At 40.3% G+C, this 22998-nt stretch overlaps 1 protein-coding gene across 2 annotated transcripts in view; it reads left to right on the top strand.

Annotated features, from left to right (window-relative positions):
• MSRB3 (methionine sulfoxide reductase B3) overlaps positions 1-22998 on the top strand; it is a 103288-nt gene that overhangs the window by 8778 nt on the left and 71512 nt on the right. For both annotated transcript variants that reach the window (XM_018080529.2, XM_008926523.3), the window contains one exon: positions 9980-10106. In XM_018080529.2, coding sequence (XP_017936018.1) covers positions 9980-10106 — 127 coding nt within the window. Of the gene's footprint in view, positions 1-9979; positions 10107-22998 lie in introns of those variants that run through there.

Genomic DNA, 22998 nt, shown 5'->3' with positions numbered 1-22998 from the left:
ATGTCTTTAACTCAAAATGCTTTTCTAGCAGCTGGGAGGATAAAAAAAGAAATCACCAGCCTGAATTGTTCTAAAATGAAGTTACGCCACCTGACAGATCATAACTAAATTTTATAAACCCCACTCTTTACTTACAAACTTTTTTATAAAATACTAAATACTCAGAGTCTGATTTAAAAGTTGTATTTTCTCAAGTAGTAAATTATAAAAATACAGGAAGATAATTCAGCTTTCAAGTGGTTTGTACTGAAGAATCGAATGCAGAATTAAATGACACAAGACAAATGTGTCTTTTGCACTGGTACTTTATTTTCCTAGTAGGGTACATGGCATCTTATGCATGTATATGCATGTATATGCATATTATGTGCATATACATGTAGACAGATATTAGCATCAGCCACTTTTTCAATTAAAAGAGTTTTAAATATCTTAAAAATCTGCTGGCCGTAGACGCACTGATTTTTTGTTGATAATTTCCTATGAAAAACTGTAATAACCCCATGGCATCCATTGAGGATGCTTTAGTTTGCTGCTGCGGTAGTGCGTGTTGGGGTTTTTTATTCTCTGATACAGGTTTTACTCTGAGAGCTCATTAAACTGGAGGGCAAAACCACAGCTGAAATCACAACTGTTTTAGCTCTGATGTGTTCAGCGACCTTGTCTCCTTCAGTGAACTAGTAAGTGTCACTTTTACATTTCCTTACAGTGCCTCATAAAAGAGGGCCATCAAATTTAACCGGTCTGCAATGTTTGAGAATTCAGCCTCTCTGTGCAGAGGAAGTGGCAGTATCCTTCACACCTCCTGCACCACATCCTGTCTGTGCCATGCGGGTCAGAAGTGCATGCTCAGCAAACCGTGCAGGGCCGGTTTTCACTCGTCTCCTTTTAAGAACTCTTTTGGAAAGAGTGTACTTTTTTGTTGTGTAATGTTGGAAGTCCTGTTGAGTCATATCAGTTAGCTGGAGGCTTTCTCTTTACTGCATTTGTATAAGATACTCTACCTAAGAGGAACTGCTTGTATCACATATCTATTGTGTATCGTTACCCAGGCAAATAGGCTTCATAAGATGAGCAAGAAGTTTACTGAGTTACAGAGTACTGTGTAACACAATTTAAAAGAATGCCATTTCCAAATATGTATGTTTAATCTTCAAAATTAGTAATTTTTTTTTTCTTTGAGAAGTGAAAACTAATACGAAGGTGTTTCGGAAAAGCTGAATAGAAATTTCTATTGAAGGGCTTCTGTTCACTGCTATAAAATAAAGTTGTATTTAACCTTCTGGTAAATGATGCATGGGATTTGTCCCAATTTAAAAACAGACAGAATAGAAAGCTTGTTACCTCTGCTGTGCAAATGTTAGTGGATTTGAGTAGTTACTCAAATCGACCTCATAGCAAAAATGGGTTTCATGTCTTGAAGTGCTGGGTACCCCTTGAATAATTCTATTCACAGCAGTAACCCAGAAGTTTTTAAAATTTGGTTTTTTTTCTTCTAGTACTGATAATGAAACCTTTATTCGAGAGCAACACAGAAAGGTTTTGGGCTTGCCAATAGGAATTGTTAAATTAAAAGGTTATTTCCAGAACACTTGTATCTCATCATCTGAGCACCAGAAGCAATTAAATCTTTACCACTGTCCTGGAGAGGACTGCCTGGAATGGAAAAGATGAGAAATTTTTCAAGATGTTGAAAGGATCGTGATTCTCGGAAAAGACACATTTAAGAATAGTTTATGACCATTGCAGTTATAAACTCACTGCCGTAAAAGGAATGTGCTGTATGTTGGCAGACTACCAAGTCAGGGAAAATGAAAGTGCAGTTCAGCGCTATTTTGGTGCATCGGATCTGGGAGGAGCTGGAGTGGGGGAGAATCCCAACTGACTGATATTTACTTTCCTCTGGGAAGTATTGCCAGTAATAACTATTAGGAAACAATCTGCAAATGACAGATGTATGAGCACTTGCAAGGCTGAGAAAGTCACTGGTTTCTGCCCTTAGCCAAGCATCCTCTTTCGTCCCAGGCTTGGGGACTCCTTACTTGTCTAGTCTCTTCCTCCCCTTGAGGTCTCCACTTTTTCTTTGCAGTTTCACTTTTCCCATTTCATCTGTTGCCCACAAGGGTTGCAGTGTTTTGTCTCTATACTAACAAAATCTCCATCCATTTTACACTCCTCCCTACGGACCAAGTTAGAGTACCTTGAGCAAGGACACTCTTAACTTTTGTATTACTTAAAGAAGAATTAATTGCCTCCCTCCTCCCCTTGTACTCAGTGTAGCAGGAATGTCCTCTACATCCTCACAGGCCATGTCCTTTGTCTCTTCAGAGGGGACCAGGACCACTGCCCTGCCGTGTGCAATATTAGGTAGTAAAATAAGGAGAAATCAGCCTTGCAATTTGCTCGTTCATGGGAGCAGTTGCAGAACAGGGAGGCAATAATGTAACTTTCCCCTTGTTGCTTTTTTGGGAAGGTACAGCCTTCAGAAAACCCTTTGCTTTGATTATCCTCTCACTTCTCAGGCTTTTTTAATTTGGCCACTGGACACACCCCTGGGCTTTAGTTACACCAGCACATCAGCCTCTTTGTTGCCAAACTGGTTTTTCGCTAGCTGGTGAGGGGAACAATGCAGTGGCCAGTTCAGCATACAAAAAGGGTTATTCCTGTAAGGGATTTTGAGCTTCCCAGGTTAAAGAGGATGTTAACTCAATTTGGTATTTAGATGAAAATTAAATATAGTTCTTTGTTCTCTGCTCAGATGTAATATTTTTCTCAGTAAAAATAATTTTTCTATTCTGGATAACCATTCTAATATAAATGGAAACACAGACACATGGAGCCTCCTTACATAGAATATCTTTTTGTCAACAATTGAAATCAGTGAAATTACACTGAATTGTGTACAGAGGTTTCAGAATCTGGTTTATTTCCCAAGATTATTAATAACTTCTTGGAAAGATGATCATTTTAGCCTGGATGGTAATGTAAAATCTGTTGTGGGAATCTCTCTCTCTTAGGTGGAGGACCAAAGTCTGGGTAATAAAGCTCAGACTAAAGGCTGAACTCCTAAAAATATCTTTGATTCACCTCAGCAGGAAACTTTATGCATTCCTGCTCATCCTCTTTTCCTGCTTTCCTCTATTTTTTTGTCTGATCTCAACCTTTAGACTTTTCTTCTTTCACCCCTACCCTGTTAACATGATGGATATCGAAGGCATTGCTACCGAAACCTTCCAGCTTGAATACAGAAAAGATACCTCAGTAACATCAACAGACTGGGCTATATAACCCCATTTCACAGGAGAAAGAAGGCTGGCCTGTGGGCACCATAAGGAAGCTGGGGGACTGGGGAGGGCCTCTTGCACCCCTTGAGCTTAAGCAGCCCTGGTGCATGTCATGCTTGGTGTGCCCAGGTGGGTGTCTGCCCACCTCCAGCCCTGCTTGCTTTGCAGGTGCAGGGACACAGCTGTAGTTCATGCTATGGAACACTAAATCAACTCTCCAGTTAAGCACTTCTCTGGTTCCTTTGAAAACGATAATTCCTGTAAGTAAGGGCCATTAAAGCACCTGTAGCTGGTTCTGTCAGTATCTTAAAGCATATGTGAGCCAAACCAATTCTTGAAAATGTCTTATATGTTAGACTGTGCATTTTGCAGGAAGGTTTTATAGATTTGAGTTTCAGTTGCTATGGGAAGGGTTTAAGAACAAAATCCAGTATCAGCGAATATGTAAAGTTCAAGAAAGCAAAAAGGTTTTGAACTTCACTGTTTAGATTCCTTTCTAATGATAATGTTAACTTCAAGTTTCAAGGTTGATGATTCCTGGTCTTCCACTCAAATATTACAAGGTATAGCAGTAATTACCTCTTTTCTTGGGGGACAATGTAAACATCCTAAAAGTAGACTGGACTGCCCTTCAGTTTGCACATTCCAGCACAGACAGCTAAGGAGAACATGCTTTAATTGAGAGTCTTTAAAGTGAAGTGGGAATTCAGGTCTAATACTTCAGATTTCTGTGGCTGTAACTGAGAAGCTAATATTGTATGGCGGGAGACTATATGCAGACAAGCATGCAAGTTAAAAGCTACAGTACATCTGTAGAGCTGTAAGGTTAATGCAATTAATTTAATTTAGAATGCTTTATGCCTCTTCAGTAAGTCTTTGAGAAGCTTAAATTTATAATTATCTTTATCATTAGCTTAGCTTACTAACTTATCTTACTTAGAGAGTGTTTTACTCTCATCAGACCATGAGCTTTTGCAAGGTATTTTAATAGCAAATCATGAACTTTTGAAGACACCTGGTTTGCATTATCAAGCACATGAAAATCCAGAGCCTAAAATCTCTCTTTAAAGGTAAATTTCATAGAATCACAAAATGGTTTGGCTTGGAAGGGACCACCCTGCCATGAGCAGGGGCACCTTCAACTAGACCAGGTTGCTCAGAGGTCCATACAACCTGGCCTTGAACATTTCCAGGGATGGGGCATCCACATCTTCTCTTGGCAACCTGTGCCAGTGCCTCGCCACTGTCACAGTGAAGAATTTCATCCTAATATCTAATCTAAATTTACCCTTTCCCAAGGTTTTATCAATTACCTTTACTATTTTGTGCAAAATGCTTCAAATACAGTACAGCACATTGAAGTGTTCAGTTGTCTAAAAAATATAATTATAAAACACAAATGCATATCCACAGGATGTGTGTTTTTTGAAGGGCTGAAGGCTGACTCCTCATTGTTTTATCAGGCTGTTAGGAGGCCAGGACAGAAGGCTTGGTTAGCCCAGGTAGTGAAGTATGTAAGTGTGAGAATACCTTGTGCACTGCAAAGGATGCTAGTTTAAGGATCAGAGATCTTGCATCAGAAGTGGGAACTGGAACTCTTCCCTTCCTTCTCTGATAAATAACCAGCAGTCATCATACCCCTGCTGAAAAGTTTTCCTGTGCTCTAGTCTCCTGGCAGCTTGGTGATGGTTTATTAAACATCTCTGTGCAAGCTATTCAACATTGCCTTTGCCCCCACCGTAGCATACACAGTGACAAACCTGAGACATTAACTGCAAACAGTGAAGTCCCTAAAAAACCACTAAGTGCAATGCAGGGAGCAGGAAAGACCAAGGGCTTTGGCATTAGCACAGACTGTGTCAGGGGAAAATGACTAGGGAGTAAATAACTGTTTAGACACCAAAAGACATGATCTACTGAAACACTTGCTCACATGGTTCTCTCTCTAGGCTGCACTTTTTGTTCCTGCAGTGGCCAGGGGTTGATTTGTCCTGTCTGCTGAGTTTGACTGGCAGCAGCTTTAGGTGAGCAAAAACCAAATTAAAAAAAATATCCAAATGATAAGGCTGGAATAAATGTATATACAAAATATTCCACTAAGCTTTATCGGGAAACATTTGGTTATAGTTTGCTTTATGTCAAAATAAATAAGTAAACCCTTTGCAAAACAACTGTTCGAACTTATTGCTGGACTGAAAAATGCTTAACAAAACAAGCATTGATAAAAATGAAACTGTTAATGTAACACTTGAGTATAGTAGACTCCCAGGCCTTTACTGCCTTCTGACTTTGGTTGCTTGGTTTTCTTCAGTGTGGCAATATTTTTGCTCTTTGCTTTTTCCAGTGACACAGGACTTCCTGTCAAGAGCCTGGGAGCCTGGCTCTCTGGCTAGTGTATACCTATCTCTTAATTGTTTCCTGCCCTCCAAATGAGGCCAGGGACTTGAGGGTGGGGGGAGGAAAATTGGAAAAAAAAGTAGAAGCCTCACACTACTAAGGTCTCATTATTGGGGCAAGAAAAAAATCCTGATTCTTCCCTTAAGAATTTGTGGCTGGGTTTTTAATTTACTTGTAAAGAGCTAAAGCTTCACATTTTTTCTTGTGAGAGCTGGGATTCTCATGTAATTTTAGGAATTCGGGACCTGAGTTGTCAGGAAAAACACTGAATATGGAAAAATTTAAACAAGTAGTGTTATGAGCTCCCAAGATCCTTGATGTTTCCATTACTGCTCTTAAAAACAAGATGTGGTAATATCAGAATTTAATCTCCCAAGTTGTCCTTCCCCCAAAGAAACTTTTCTAATTGCAGACAGAGGTTGACAAAACATAACCTGAGTACATAAAAAGTTCTTAATTTCCGAAGGACAAATTTGAGAGACCACCTATGTTACTTTATAACTAATCATGTTTGTTTTGGGGCTGAACTTAGGATTTCTGAATGTCCACAATGGACAACATAGAAACTCTTGAAAGCTAGTAGTTCTTTCATATACGCCAACATTAGGATCCTAAAAGGAAGGCTTTCCTGGAGTTCCAATGTGTACCCTAGAAAACAACTTCTGAAGTCCACCTAATGACATAGTTACTGCTGTATTTGTATTAGCTGTATTTATAAGTTATTTATAAGTTATTTACAAGTTATCGCTGAGCATGGTGTCCACCTTAGGAAAGACGGACAGATGGAAGATCCATGTTGTGCTAGGTTAAAGGGTGAAGTGCAGTGAAGGGGTTCCAAGGGGTCTGATGACAACTGATGAGGAGCCAACAGTGTTCTGGGTGTTGCAGGCAGCGCATCAAGCAGCATGTGTTTAAAAAAAACAACCGCAAGCCACCAAACAGTGAAACCAAAAAGTGATGTGTAAAAGAATAATCTCCTTCCCAGGACCGTGAGGTCTGTTCTGACCTCTTTGTGGAGCATCTGTCCTTCCAGAAAAGTGGCATGTTGCAGTGCTGCAATAAAGATGTTGGGGTTATCAGGTCTGTGTGGTGGAAGTGCAGCACTGCAGTACTCTCTGTGGCTCAGGTGTGTGACAGTCGCGTTAGCTGGCTGTACCCAGGCCACCCAGCCTTGACAGTGGCAAGGTGGGCTGTGAGGCAGCACAGCTGGGCTCCCTCGGGGCTCAGGCAGGTGTCTCCAGCACCAGCATGTGGGCTTTGCTTAACCTGGAAAGGGTCGGATACGTGTGGTACGGTAGTTTAAACCACTAGCAATGCTATTCCCAGGATGGTGTTTTCACAGAATCACAGAATCAACTAGATTGGAAAAGACCTCTGAGATCATCGAGTCCAATCTATGACCAAACACCACCTTGTCAGCTAGACCATGGCACCCAGTGACACATTCAGTCTTTCCTTAAACCCCTCCAGGGACGATGAGTCCGCCAACTCCCTGGGCAGCCCATTCCAATGCCCAATCACCCTTTCTGTGTCAAACTTCTTCCTAATGTCCAACCTAAACCTTCCTTGGTGCAGCTCAAGACTGTGCCCTCTTGTCTGGTCACTAGCTGCCTGGGAGAAGAGACCAACCTCACCTGGCTACACCCTCCTTTCAGGCAGTTGTAGAGAGTGATAAGGTCACTCCTGAGCCTCCCCTTTTCCAAGCTAAACAACCCCAGATTCCTCAGCCATTCCTCATAAGACACATGCTCCAGACCCTTCACCAACTTCATTGCCCTTTCAGGACTTCTTCCCATGTTTCTTGTCGTGCTCTGGCTGTTCCTGTTAAAAAAGTCTGAGGCATAAACATGGCACCGGAGCCTGCTGAATGCTATGGCCAAGCTTGCATGTGCCACAGAAAGAGCAGAGGGAAGATGCAAACCTGTCATTCTCCCTCAGTCTCTTCTTTGTACCCATGGAATTGGCAAGCAGGGGTGAAGCACCTCCAAACAAATATGTGAATTGCAATGAGTCTGACTTTGCGCTTTTCTTTACTGATTCTTCACAAGCCATTCTTAGAAGTCTGTAAGCTCCCTGCAGCAGGGTTTGTGTGTGTGCATACGGTAACTGGCACTGGGAGGTCCTCTCCTACTGGAACTACTGGGCACTGCTGTAATGTACAGAGTAAATAGAAATAGCAATCAAAGCGTCAGCAATCAAAGAATAAAATATGCTAACTGCAGTAAAGCATTTCCATGGATGCTCAGTGATATTTTATTGGGCTTTCAGACTTGTATATACTCTAAGTCTTTATGAATACTTGAGAGTAAATAACAACATATTGGTGAACACTGAAATACTTGACATTTTCAAGAGGCCAGGATCTATTTTATAATCCTCGGGAATTTCAAATAATGTCCTCCAAGCTGTTTACACTTGAGGGAGGGAGAGGGAAAGGAAGAGGGAGAAGGAGAAGGAGAGGGAGAGGGAGAGCGGGGAGAGGGAGGAGTGGGATGAGGGGAAGGAGGGGAGGAGGAGGGAGGCAGGGAGGCGGCGCTGCTCTGGGCGGTCAGTCCTGCCCCTCGCACGTCTGGGCCAGGCGGAGGCGCCAGGCGCCCGCCTCGCGGCCGGGCCGGGGGCGGTGCGGGCCGCCCGCCGGCGGGGGCGCCGGAGCGTGGGCCTTGTTGTGCGGCCGGGGCGGCGGGGCGGGCCGCAGCGAGGGCAGCCGCGGGCTGCGGGCTGCCTGCCCGCAGAACCTCTGGCGTCCCGCCCGTCCGCTCCGGAGGGGTTCGCGCAGGTTTTCGCGCAGCTCCGCTGCTACGCGAGACGGGTTTGTGTGTCTGTGTGAAGGTGTGACGGTGCTCGCGGGCTGCCCTTCTCGCAGCGCCTGCCCGGCCCCCGCCGTCGGGCAGCACGGAGGGGTCGAGGGGTTCGCGGCGAGTTTGGTTTGGGTACGCCCGAGTTGAGGCGTGTTGATGCGGGCAGATTTCTGTCAGATACGGTTTGGTAATGGATACGGCTGGGTGCTGGGTGCTTGTTACAGTCACGGAATCGTCACAGAACGGTTTGTCTCGGAAGGGACCTTTAAAGGCCATCTAGTCCAACCCCCTGCAGTGAGCAGGGACAGCTTCAGTGAGATCAGGTTGCACAGACTCTTGTCCATTCTGACCTTGAGTGTTTCCAGAGATGAGGCATCCACCACCTCTCTGGAGTGTTCTACAGATGTCCTCTCTGAGTCTTACTCTTCAGGATGAAAACATGGGCAGTTTCTTCACCGTTGGGGAAGCGCTTGGGATAGCGCCTGCCGTGGGCCAGTGCTGGACGCTGCCTGCCGCGGCTCCGGAGCTGCCACAAACCAAAAAGAAAGGCCTGGGAGGAGGCTGGGAGACCTGCCCGGCCACTTCTCAGTCACACGGGGCCCGATCCTGCTTCCACGAGAATCCCAGAGAATTTCCGTACTGACTTTGCTGTGGGTTGGCTCTGGTCCCCTGTCACATAATTCTGAAGTGAGCTATGGCTGTACATGGCTGGGCTATAAGGCAGCTGCATTTCCTCCCTCCCATCATGGGGTGAACAAAACAATTAGTATTTGTGCATGAAACCCTTCTGAAATAAAATCTTGTGACTGCCATTTCTCTGTTTTCTATATTTGAACTGGCCGGAAGATTGTTTAAATGTATCTCATGGACAGTTTACAACATGAATTATTTCCTGCCCTTGAAAAGTCATGGTTTTAAAATATCTGACAAGTTTATTACAATGAAATGTCACATTCCTCAACAAGTCATCAAAAGAACAATTTTTTAGCAATGACTGGTTTCCAGCATTCACTATTCAGAAATGTTGCAGACTCTGATTTTGTTTTGAATAAAATAAATAGAAAAAGCCTACATGTTTGCTCTGCCTAGCATTCCTGGGTGTTCCAGGCAAGATTTCTGCTATCTAGTTGCGGTCCTAAGGTTTCTTCCTTAGTACCTCTGTACTTGTGACCACTTAGATTGCTACCCCCCAAGTTGCTCTCAGTTGGGTATCTAAAGCAGCTGTGAATGCCCCTCATAAAAATGCCCCCTCCCTCTGACTTTGTAGCATATAAAATGGTTTCACCGAATACTATGTAATATATATCAAAATGGTAGGGGATGGTGTATCAGAAATGGGCGAAACATACTAAGAAAAGTGCATGTAGAATTGTGCTCCCATGTGGTGGTCTTATAAAATTTCAATTATTGTTTTTTCTGTGACTGTATCTTAACATTTTTGATGTTTTAATTTGTTCTCATCTTTTTTTTTTCTTTTTTTTTTTTTTCTTCCCTACTCAGCTCTTGCCCCTGTTCTTTGCCTCTGGTTTTGTTGGTGAGGATATCACAGTGATGTCTGCATTCAACCTGCTGCATTTGGTGACAAAGAGCCAGCCAGTGGCCCTGCGAGCCTGTGGGCTTCCCTCAGGTTGAATGGGTGCTGCTTGTTGTGTCATGCGTAATGAAGGCCCTTGTAGGAATGGGTGTCTCTGCTGCAGGAAACAATGTGCTATGAGTTGCTGTGGTTTGTTTAAATTTTCCTTTGAACCAGAAGTTTATTTGCCTTTTTTTTTTTTATAAAAGTCACTGGCTTGAGTGAGGGGTTTCATATTTGAGATTTCAAGAAGTTTGGAAATGCTAACTTCCTTGTCCAAAATATTATCTCTTAAATTTTATATTATTTTCCTCATTCTTGGCAAAAATGGTGAAGTATTTTATTAAATGCCATTTCTACTTTTAAAAAGATGCATAAAAGAATTTAGGATGTCGATTGCTATTAAATCATAGGACTTAAAAACATTTCCCAAAATCTTTAGTAGTATACTGTAGTTACACTCCATGTGTTTCTTTTCACAATTTTATTATAAATCCAATATGTTGTACTGAAAATTATGTACAAATAGTGTGCAGATTTTAAAAGTTAATTCTTTTATTCCTCTGACAGCATATTGCTTAGTTATGTGACACTTCTCTACATAACTAAATGGAAACATGCAATTTAATGCCCAGATGCAGCTGTACTTCTCATGTAAGGTCCAGGTTTGTCCATTAGGTCTGGAAAGGGTGCCATAAGACCTCATCTCCATGAGTTTGTTATTGATGAAAACCTTGAACCTAAGTATTTTGTGTTTCACTTGAACAGCAAGCGTATCTGTAATGTCCGCATAGTATTGTGAGTGTACGTGGTTATGTGGGAGAAAATAAAAGCTGCACTGAGCTAATTTTAAACATGACTGAGAATTTTCTTGACACCCAAATAAAAAAGATACAGCCCTGGCTGATCAGTGTTTGAAACCTCAAAAGAGAACCAGCTTGGGTGTTGTGCTACATTCACAACTCGTTCATAAGGCTGCAGAATGTTATGAGCAGTTTTTCCCAGAGCTGGACTTAGCAAGCATATGGAGATGATGTTTTAAAGATTTTTTTCAGTGATAAGAGATCAATTTTCAAGCTGATGGATTTTTTCTAAAGCTGATTACACTTTATTTGAACTAAATCTGAGTCCAATTTTTGCAGCATTTGTGTTCTGTTTCCCCCACATGTGCACAAAACTCCCATTAACCTTGATAGGAGCTGCAAACACATATTGAGGAAGAGAGAGAATAACCCACATTGTGTCAGCTTGACCTTGGTTTCCCGTTATATTTGCCGCTGAGCCAGATTTAAAACCCTAAAAATATAGGGTAAGCAAATTTCCTTAGTCCTCATTTTTGTACCTTTTGATGTGTGCTCATGTTGCCAGTGTCTACCTTAAAATGGGGACACACAGCCTTCTGGCCATTTTATTCCCACTCTGAAAAGGAGATCCCAAGTTGGTCAGCTAGAAACACACAGAGCCCATGGGAGGTTTTGCTGTTGTGTACCTATTTGCAAAGCATCGCATTATCTGTTTTGTCAAATTGTTTTTTTGTCATAATCCAGTAGTCACATTTTGGAATTAAAAAGTTAACGCTACTGTTTATTCCCTTTGATCCCTAACTGTGCAACCATTAATAGATTGAGTTCCACTGACTACTTTATAGATATATATATATATAGAGAGAGAGATTTATATATAATAAACCCAAATTCATCTGCTAACAGTGGAATAATATACAATCACATATCTTACATATTTAAAGAGTAATCTGAATTCCCCAGATGCTTATAAAGTAATATAGGCTTGTTTTGCCTTTGGTTTGTTTTTTGTCTGTGTGGTGTATTTAGAGGGTTGCAAGTAAATGGTATAGCATGTATCGAATAAAACATGGGAATGAGATGCAGAGCCAACATCTGCTTAAATGCCACAATGCCCTGTGACTTTGACTTCTGAATATACATAAAATACCCCAAGTTCTCATGATTTTTTTATAACATAACACTTTGAGTTAGTACTTTTCCCACCATCCAGATCTGTGTGAATTGCAGTCCTTCAACCATACCACCATGCCATGTGTCCACTGTGTGTGGGACGGTGTGGAGCTTGGCTGCCTTCTAATTCAGTGGCAAATTCCATATGGGATGAGACTTTTGAACCTTCTGGAACCCCTGCCCACACAGCGTAAAGGAGTGAAGTGCCAGCAGAGCAGCAAATGGGGCTTTCAAACAACATTTTAAACTCTATGCAGTTAAATATTTGCAGGACAAGGACTTGAATGAAAGTATCATTTCAATTTCTGTGCTTGGAATGATACCTCTGTCCTTTCTGTAAGAGACAAGCTAACACAATGCAGCATTTAATTTATATTTAATATATAGTTGTAGATCAGAAATAAGTGACATTTTCCCCCCCAAAAAATTTAAATTAATGAAATACCATTGGGAGGTATTTTAGAATAGAGATGACCTTCTGTCTCTTCTTTGAACCACTATTTTGGAAGCATGTATGAGTTACATGGGATCACTTGTGCTAGTGAGGTGTTTTTACTTGCTCTTTTTCTGTTTGTATATTAGCACCTGGAGTGCAGGTCTGTTCTTCCAAATTGTATTTTAAAAATACTTTTTTGTCTGAAGTTAGGACTAAACGTTTCAATGTGTGCAAACCTAGTGCACTGTTTGCTCATAACCTTTTTTATAGACAAAATGGCAAATCCGAGCAGGAGCAGGCACTTCCAGTAGGTGGCACTAGGCATTTGCTGTTATGCATGCCCAGGGCTATATGAAAAGCTTCCCATTTAGGAGTTATTCACACAGAAAGTACACCCTGAGACCTTAGGAACATTTACAAGTATTTTAAGAAAAGCGTGAGCACTGGGAAGAATCACATCACTCTATGCTCGTACACAGACTACCATCACACTGGTTCAAGGTTTCTTCACTGCCAGTAATGATTACAGTTCTGTTGTGTCTGTTGTGTGATGTAGAAATGTTGCTCCTTGAGCCCACTTTAATAAAGTCGAATGCTCTGAATTTCTTTGGAAATCTAGGATGCACTCAGCACCTGCTGGGATTTAGTTTACAGAAATTCAGTCTTAAAAACAAAAAAACAAACAACAAACCACTTCAAAACCACAACAACGCCCATCAAATGTTTAATGTAAAAACTACTTCAGCTGCTTTAATGCATACCAAGAAGCAACTGATACAAATAATGATTATGCAGATTCCATGTACATGTTTTCTGAAGCAGACCACCAACCTATAAAGTAAAAAGATAGCTTATTTTGCTTTGCTGTGTCTTTTAATTATTATGGGTTCTCATTTCTTAAAAAGATCTTTTATTTCTTTAACACTTTGAATGTTGTGCTGCTTACATCACATTTTTGCATGCGATAATTTGGCTTTTCCTCTCCTGTAGATCAAAGAAAATTATGGTGCTTGTAAAATTAAGTTAAAGTAATGATGAAGAAACTACAGGGGTAGACTTAGGGTTGGTTTATTTTTTTTTTCTGCATAATAAAGTCCTAGGTAATATTAAATTCTTGTGAAGTGTTTAATTACTAAAATAACTACTAGTAGGAAACCATACTTTCTTAGGATTAGATGAAATTACAATGCATCTGTATGAAGATGGTGCTGGGCATATGGTGTAAGTCTTTATTAAGTAAATATCTATAGTATAGTTTTTCGTAACTTGTTTTATTAAATATTTGTTAATACTTAATTTCAATATAATATCTTTTTATAAAATTGAAATGAATAGTGAAGACAAAATTACTGGGTCTCAAAATTGGACTTTTATTAGTAATCTTTTAACATAAAGAATTACTTTCAGAAGCAGATCTTCTAAACATTTGCATGCATTTGTTCCTCCGAACTCTCAAACTGCTCATGTCAGTGAAATTATCTGTGTGCATAATGTTTGCCAGATATGGCTTTAACAGCAAAAAGTCTAGAAAAGACCTTATTCTTGTGTGCTTCAAGTATAGTAGTTGCTGTCAAACTTTGTGTGACTTAAGTATGTCTAAATGTTTCATATTGTATGTTTCTATGTTCAGAGATATCATTTCCATAATGCATAACTTCCCCATAGTTTACCGTAATGTGTATCACCAGAGATGTACTACTACAGATGGCTGTTCACATGGTTTGAATGAAAATAAAAGTAAGACTAATATTGTATAGCATAAACCACCAGTATGGCTATGGTTAAATGCCTGTCAATGTTTTCATTATAAATCCCTATTTTCTGGGGTTTATATCTTGAATATAAAAATTTGCTCTGTGTTTAAATATGTCATACAAGGTCTCAGATGAGACCTTGTTCCTGTTCCTCAGAACTGGTTGGGGGGCAAAAATTAAAACTGATTTCTATCAAGCTAAATTAAAAAAAAAATAGCAAATACTAATTTGGAGCAAAAATCGATTTTTAAATTTAAAATAGTCTTAAAAATACCTAGCTTACTACTTCCCAGCAGTTGTGACGAATTTGATAAATGCTTGAAAAGAGTCTTGAAAATACGCACTATGTGAGCACAATAGTAAATAGCATGTGAAGCCTTTCATGTGTCATTATTATATAAATGTTTGTGTATATGTCTGCCTTCTAGTCATAAGAACTAGAACACTGTATTACCATAATAGAGCATATTTTTGAAATGACTTTAGTTTTAAAAATTAACTTTGCATAGAGCTGTCTTAATGGGAGTATATTCAGTGTAGTACTGTATTTACAAATATTTCTTTTGTACAATAGTATTCAGTCTAGAATGTCTTATTTAATGCAGTTTAGAATGAAATTTATTTGTGGATATCTCATTGGGAGTAATACTTTAAGAGTACCTGATACTTGTAAAACTTGGGATCATAAAGAAAACTAGAAGCCTTTTGTACGTACCCTAGAGTTTGTACCCTGTTTTTTTGCTCTTCTCAACTCCTTGTTTTGATGGAGTTTCACACTCTTCCTCATCAGCTCAACAGTCAGAAAGTGCTCGTCCCTGCCTCATCTGGGTAGAGGCTCCTCGGTGACTCTTGCACTGAGAAGCTCAAGGATGATGAGACGTCTCTTGTGCTCCCAGACCATGCACAGAGCCAGTTCCTTAATGTGTTCCCTGATGGATCTTTTAAGGTTGTTTGTGTGCCCTTCCTGCTCCCATAAAGGACCCACCACAAACCATTTCCACCCTTCTTGCAGAAATGTTTTAATTCTGGGAGCTCATAAATTTCCTGTGTTCCATTCCTGTGCCCTCTGCAGCTCAAACTTACTGTGTTTTCTGCTTAGTTGGGTACGGAAAAGATGAAGTTTCAGCACTAATGGTGTTTTGTGTTTTAAAGTTTCTCATGGAAAGTTACTTTTTTATTATTGGAGTATTTATCAGGACATCTGAGAAGTCCTTTAAGGACTGCCTTCACTTTTTTCCCTTCAATTAAAAGCAACTCCTGGCTTTGTCCTTTTTCTGAGCAGTACGTGATGAAGGTTTCAGAGTGTGTATGTGATGTAAAGGAGAGATGACAGCACACAAAAAGGAAGGAGATTTTTTTATGTTGCTAAGCTGAGGGCGTACAAGCAAGAAAAGGTGCAAGAAGTGAATATAAAGCTTAAAGTCTGTAAGACTAGGTTGGGAAGCAATGGAGAAGATAATCTAGTAGGCCACTTAGGGAATGGGTGAGCTTGGAATTTGATGGACCATGGAATGGGTCTAGACCGTGGCTTGGGAGTCAGGCACTAGAGACAGGAACATTACCATAACTTAACTGGTAGGTTAGCCACAGGTTGCTACAGCACAGATCATGATTTGGGGGAAACGAGTAGAGAGGAGACCCAGAGAATGCTAAGAAGAAGAAAATGTTCGTTCTTAGTTACGAGCTAAACATGTGTCTCAATCTGTGATTTCCTTCAAAAGAAGCTGTGTTGGGAAGGGACACGTGGCCAGGGTATGAAAGTGCCCCCTGCTCTGGCTGGAGGAGAGGTTCTTGTGGGTTGGGAGGTGCCAGCAGCCCAGATCCAGCACTGGTGACTTTATGCACTGAATGCAAGAACTCCCAGCTCAGTGCTCTGGCCCAGGTCAAGGAGTCGCAAGGAGAGCAGAATGGGAAAGGGCTTGACTGAGTCCTCTTAAAGGCTTTTTATAGAGCTTGACCCCATCTTCCTAACCCATAAAGCATGGCTGAATTTTAAAGAAACGCAGGAATTCCAGAAGGCCTATTAGTGAAAGTGGTTGCCAGTTACAAACCTTTTTGGCTGTTACTCTACCATTAGTCCTGAAGCAGGTTGAGAGAGTAGGGGGCTACAGTGTTTTCTGTAGTAGTTCTTCTGGTCATAGCCGAGCAACAGCTGGAGCACAGAGTGTCGCAGCAGCTTCTGTCTTCATGCTGGATATGTCCCTCAGTGGAGAAGTGGAGTGAAAAGCCATAGAGCAGGCTATGCCTGCTTGTGTCTTTGCTAAAAAGGTTCCTTACCCTCCACAGTGGCAGACAGACTGAGTTTTGCAGGAGGTTAGATCTAGGCTGTTGTGGGGAATTGGAGGAGAAGAAAGACCTTCCCTCCCACCCCTCTCCTTTCCTCCACCCCCCTCCCAAGTACAGATTGTGGCACCTTGACTCATTGGCTCATTTCACAGGCCACACATCACTATTGTGGAGGAAGCAGGAGGAGGATTTAGCAACAGCCTGAATGCCAAAATAAGCTACACACCACTGCGGTAACTGCTGGCAAATGCTGACTTTTTAATTGTTTCTGATGCAGGGTTAAACCTTTATTAAAGCAGTGTGAATAAACTTCTTTTGATGGCTGACTGAAATATTTTAAACGCAAAAGGTAGCATAAAGCCCTCATTAAATTCATCTTAATTCTGCTGTTAATAAAATGTCTTTCCATATGTTGTGCACCCTTTTATTGTTTCGGACAGAAATCTACTGACCAGATACGGAGTGCTCAATGTCTCTGCCTTTCTTCCTTTTAATTTAAAAAAATGTACTGCCTGTGAAAGGTGCTAGGATCATATCAGCAAAACAAAAGTCTCTTTATCTGTTAGGAGGGAGTGGAAGAGAAATCCATCATTATAAATGTTCCCCCTTCCACTGCTGTACCAAGAGATCTTGATCTTGTCTTGTCTGTTTTGCATCCAAGAGTAAGGCAAATAGGTCATCTGCCCTGTGCACTCTGTCTTTGGCCATCTCAGCAGAAACAATAACAAATGTGGCAGTTTATAATGTAATGAGCTTGTGCTCCACTTAATTGAAGGTTCTATTCACCAACCTCTGATGAGCAGCCATTATGCTGTCATTGTTATGGTACTAGTGAAGATGACAGCTCAAAAAGCTCCAGGGGAAGCTGCCTTCACCTCCACCAGCTAGCACACGGTGGTGGTGGACTCCTCAGTCTTTATAATTTGGAAAGGTTGTGAGACCAAGACTGTGGCTGGTAGAGACATTTATTTCATTATCGTCAGATAAGGAAGTAAAGTGGACGTACCTGGAGAGAACAAAAGGAGCTGCTTTTCTTTCCCCCTTTCCCACTATGCAAAACGCTTGAGTCTTTTGTTAAATGTTTTTTACATTTGCGAGGTTCAGATTTCTCTTCCAGGGAATGTCTCTTTGGCTTTCATGGCCATGTAACCTGCTGCAAGCACGCTTGCAGGCCTGTGGAAACAACAGGGCAGCTCCTGTCCCCATAGATGCTGCCTGTATGGGACTGCTGGGGTTCTAATAGCATTTTCTTTGGAAAGAAAACAAGTGCACAGAAGAGATGCGTGAGTTACCAGTTTGGGGTTTTTTTGTTTGTTTTGATTTGGTTTGGGTTTGGTTTTTTTTTTTAATTTTGGGGGTTTTGGTGCTTAACAAATTTACTGTCTTATATGGGAGATTTCTGATGATGACTCAGAATATATGTGTTTGTATTAAACATGAGCCATGCTGATGACCAGGTGGAAAAAATAAACGTGACAGCTCTGTTACTTGATTGCATGGGAAGTTTTCAAATTTGCAAAGAAGGGGCTTGCCCTTCCCTTGTGGCCATCTGACCCTCCTGGGTGTTAAGTAAATAATTTTTTTAAAACACAGTTAATTTTTGGGTGGCTTTCTTTTAAGATAGAACCTGGCATTTGACCCAAAATTGTAACTGCTGTCCTGGTACCTGGCTTTAGGATTTTCAATGCACAATATAGTGGAAATAGTCTTCGCCCCATTACTTCTAATGCTTGCATGAAACTGCAAATGGTATTTCAACAGCGGGTGGGAGCTGGCTACCTACAGCAAGAAAGCAAAGGAGCCATCCCTCAGAGGAGAAACACAGATCAGTTTTTCAATGTGTAAAACATTTACAGGGTTTTTTGAAGGATGAAGTTTGGATTTTACTTAAACTTGACCTCCCAGCATTTCAGAGTTTCTTTTGCAGCATCTATCCTAGTCACCAACAGGCTTAGGTAATTTAAAATGGCTTGTGAGTGGATTATAAAAAGGACTATCATGTCAAATACAGGTTTTATAAAACTGTGTTTTCCAGCTTAGAAGGCAGTAAAATTTTTTGCAATGATTTGCTTTTTCAAGAGTTGTTCTTTTTTAAACTAGATGAGCAGTTTCTGACTTGTTTGCAGTTGAGAGGACCCTACAGCGTTCTTCTAAGACTGTGGACTACAGGCTGCAGAGAACAAACTAAGCAGAAGTGAGAGAGTTGAGCATTTGCCTTTTTGTAATCAAAGAGAGGCAAAACTGTCAACAAGAGGTGTAAACTGTGTAAATGAAATTTGAAATAATAAAAAATGAGAGATTCCACTTTGAATAATACTGAGTGTTAGCAAAAGCATATGTAAGGATATTTATTTAAAGAAATGTATGCAAATATTTTTTAACTTTGCAGGATTCCTCTTAATGTCAGTTTGAGATAATTTACCATTGATCTACCCCGGTCTGATGCACCTGTGGGGGGACAGACTTTGGAAAGCAAAGAGGTGTATACTTAGAGTCAGATCCTGTAGTACATTCATGGACCCTTAAGTAGCTCTGGATATGCCAAAGGGTCTGCCTATAGAGGTCACATTGCAGGACTGGGGCTGGGGTGGTATATGAGTAATAAAATGTGCTGGAAGGCCCCTAAAAAACTGCTTGGGTATATTAAAAGAAGTAGTACGGAAAACTAGAAGCCAAATTTGTTATATGGCTGTGTTTTGCTGGAACATTTGATCTTGCTGTATTTAATTCAGGAAGTCTAAGTGGTATGTACTCAGTCCAAGGCTGTAATGTCCATTAATTCTAGTGGAACATAAGCATACATAGAAGGGGGGAAATGTAAGCTGTGTCTTCCATGCATAGTTGAAATATTGAGCTAATTTCAGTGATAGGAAGCAAAAAAGCATAAGAGAAAACTGTTAGAAGGGTTCCAAAGACTGTTTGAAGTAGGAAAGCCATCAGGAAAAATGCCACCAAATTTCAGGGCATGTCAGACACTAATCGCCACCCTCTGGCATGTTGGAACGGGTGCAGGGCTGAGTGGTGAGGAGTAATGGTCTGCTAACTTGTGTTGGTCTGTCTGAATATATCTTGTTGCTAGTTTTCTTTTGATTGCTTATAGGGAAGGAATGTTATGAATCACGGATTTGAAAAGGTCAGTTGGAATTTATATGTGAGGTGAGATGCTTAATGTCTTCATTATCAGGTCAACACCAAGAAAATACTTTCTGTTCACTTAATTCGTACAGAGGACTCCAGAGCTGAACTCTGAAATGCCCACAGTCTGCCGGTGAATAGTAGATGGCAACATGCACTCCCTGTTTTTCAGAAAAAAATCTTCCTACGCATAGGAATACCATGAAGTCTCCAAGAAGGATTTGGTGTTTGTTTCACCCTCCTCAGTTTTTCTTTTTTTTGTGTGTTTACACATTAAAATTTGTGAGCCTAGTCTTTTCCTCACAAAGCCTTCCATCCTGCTCCAGGATTGTAACTGCTTTTAGTACTGCTGTAACTGTTGGCAGGAGGCTGAAGGCAAGTGCCTGTTGGTGACAGTTGCCTACACACTGCTCTTCTCATGAGTGCCCACCCCAGTGAAGGCACTGTGGTGTGCTGATTAGAGAGATTTAATCTGGCCTTCAATCGTCAGTAAAGAGAATTTTGTTTGCCCTTGCAGGCCAGTGTTCACCTCTGCTAACAGTAGGATCTAACTGGAGTTCAGAACATAGCTGTCCTGGGCTCCTCTGAAAGTCGTTGATGAGAACATCACCTCCAAAGAACAAGTGAGATCCTTTCCAGAGTCCTAATATAGATCCTATGAATCCGGACTCTGTTATTCTCATATTTAATTTAGTCTCACCTTTAATGTAATCACACTGATGTCAGGCTATGTAGAAGTGATGACCTTTTTTCTCATCTGCCTCGAATTGTATAATTTGCCAATGAACCGTGAGCCTGCCTTTATGCCTGAGTTGCTGAAGAATTTTGTTGCCTGTATGGGAACCCTTTCCACAGCCCAAACCTCATCCTGTCTTTGGAGAACCAGACTGAGGAAGGTGTTCAGCCTGTCCATTTATTCTCTGGTTTAATAACAAGTTTGATAACATCTCCATTACTAGTGACAGTTTTTCTCATATTGGGCATATCTTTGTGTAGCTCTGTGTTGTCCCCTGGAACAGTTTCAAAACCAGAAGCAACCACTCTGAGCACTTTTGTCCCTCTAGCATGTAATTTTTTTTCCTAATCAAAGGACTGTGTTCCTAGAATCTCATCCAGTGGTTTCTAGGATTCATTGCACTTTATAGAAGCTTGCAGACTAGCCCTGTTTCATGTAACATACCCTTACATCCTGTGCAGTCGAGGGTTAGCCTTGCTTTACCTCCTTGGCTCTTTGGCAATATGGAAATAGTGTGATCCATTTACTGACCTATTATTTTGTTGCTAGCAGTTAAATAATAAGTGCAATTAATTGAATAGGGCCATTCTTGAATGCTGAGGACTCGACCAAGAGATTTCTTTTATGATTTGTAGTGCTTGTAGTGCAACTTTTTGTTGATGCGTACTCAAATTACAAACCTGGAGAATCCTTTGTTGGGGTCAGTTGCAGTTTACCCCACTGCACTTTGGCAAAATTTCCCTGTAGACAAAAATACTTGTTTGTAGTATAGAATATGCAGTTAATCATTAAAACAGGTGGGGAAAATATTTTTTTTAACATGCTTTCTACTTCTGATCTGTGTTGTAGATCAAGTGGCATCTAGAAATTTTTTTCTGCGTACAGTGAGCTCATTGATTGAAGAACATTAAATTTCTAAAAGAGATGAAAAATTATTTAGGGAGAGTAAAGAGGGAGTACTGACCATTCTTTAAAACACTCAGTATTTTCTTTTTTTCCAAAGTGAAGCTATGCTTACTTTTTTTTTTTTTTTGCAACAGCTGAGGAGCAAATAGTTTGGTTTTTTTAAATTATGGGTAGATATTTTTAAAAGTGATGTTGGTTTACAAGATTTTCTGCTCTCTAGACTATTTTTTAAGACTGAAATTATAGATAAAAGACTGTTTCTCAAACAGTTTCTTTCTGAGCTGCATAATGCAAGATAACAATAGCTATTTATATAATGTATATGCTTCCTTTCCCTTTTAGCTATACTTTGAAAGAATTATTAGTCCTAGAGTCCTGCACGTTTGGAGAATAAAAACCTCCAAAGTTTGACATCTTTAAATAAGCAACCAAATGTTATAAAGAACAAACCTCACTTACAGTTAGGAAACAATATTTACATTTAAGGTTGAAAAGCCAGGATGTAGGAAAATTTTGCTAATTTGGAAGGTGACCTTTAAGTGCACCAAAACCAAATAATTTGTAAGCTATGGCACAGGGCACATTCCTGCAAAATTTGTGTGAATACTGCTTTAGTGGTTCTTGAAAGACAAACAAAGAGACCTGGAATGAAATCTTTATCCCTCTCCCAAATAAGATTGAAGCTAACAAAGGCATACAGCAGCGCTCTTTCAAAGCTTGCCACTAAAACGAGGGCTCTGCAGCACAGCTAATGAGATGGCTCAGAGTGGAAAACAATCTGTTTTTAAGAATGTTTAGATGAAAAGTAATTTCTAATCTATGAAATAAAATCGCTTTTCAATACCTTTCTTTCAGTAGTAAAGCTTTTTATGTTTGCACTATTTACTTCAATCAGATGTTTTCAATTTTACTTTTTTCTTCCTGAAAATACTTCCTAGGGCTAGTGGTTAGTTGATAGTGACCAATAGCATTATTCTTTTTCTGTCTCCCCTATTCACCCACTCCCACACATTAAAAAATAGAGAAAAGAAGAGGGGGAGGAAGAAAGAAACATCTTTTCCTAAATGATTTGCAAGCATCTGTGCTTTAAGCTACTTTTTATGAACACTTCTTAGTAATGACTCAAGGTAAAAAAGCAGAAAAGCATCCAATGTTAGGAAATTGCAATCCAATACCATGTAATTTAAACCTGCCATTGCCTCTCCTGTACTAAATGACATACAGATGGGTAGCTCTGTTGCCTCTACTTTGGGAACACAATTGGTCTTTTTATGAGTGTATACATGTTACTAGCAAAAAATATTTTTGTCAGCACTGTTTATTTCTAATTGTACCATATTTTAATTACTGTCATAATTACAGTGCTTTTTCCCTGCTGTATTTTGTCAGCTAATTTTTGCCAATGATTATCTAAGTTACCTGAATATTTGACAATTTCTGCTACTACTTTGGGAGTTTTCATTCCCAGAAGCAACCTAATTTTTTTTTCTTTCCTGATGTGAATTTTTGCACTATACTAATGTGTTCTTTTACAGTAATCTTTTTTTACTCCTTGGATTTTCTGTGTGAACTAAGCAAAGCAAAAGTTGAGATTTTCAAAGGAGAGCAATTTCAATAGCGACCTTGAATTTTACAACACGTTCATTGTTGAACCTTGCACAGCTTTGTGCATAAAGAAATTACTTGCTTCTCAGTGCTTCAACAGTGAAAAAATAAA

This window comes from Manacus vitellinus, unplaced genomic scaffold (assembly GCF_001715985.3).
Source record: "Manacus vitellinus isolate BGI_N305 unplaced genomic scaffold, ASM171598v3 scaffold_5_pilon, whole genome shotgun sequence".
Lineage (NCBI taxonomy): Eukaryota > Metazoa > Chordata > Aves > Passeriformes > Pipridae > Manacus > Manacus vitellinus.
This window is presented reverse-complemented; position numbering and strand designations above follow the sequence as displayed.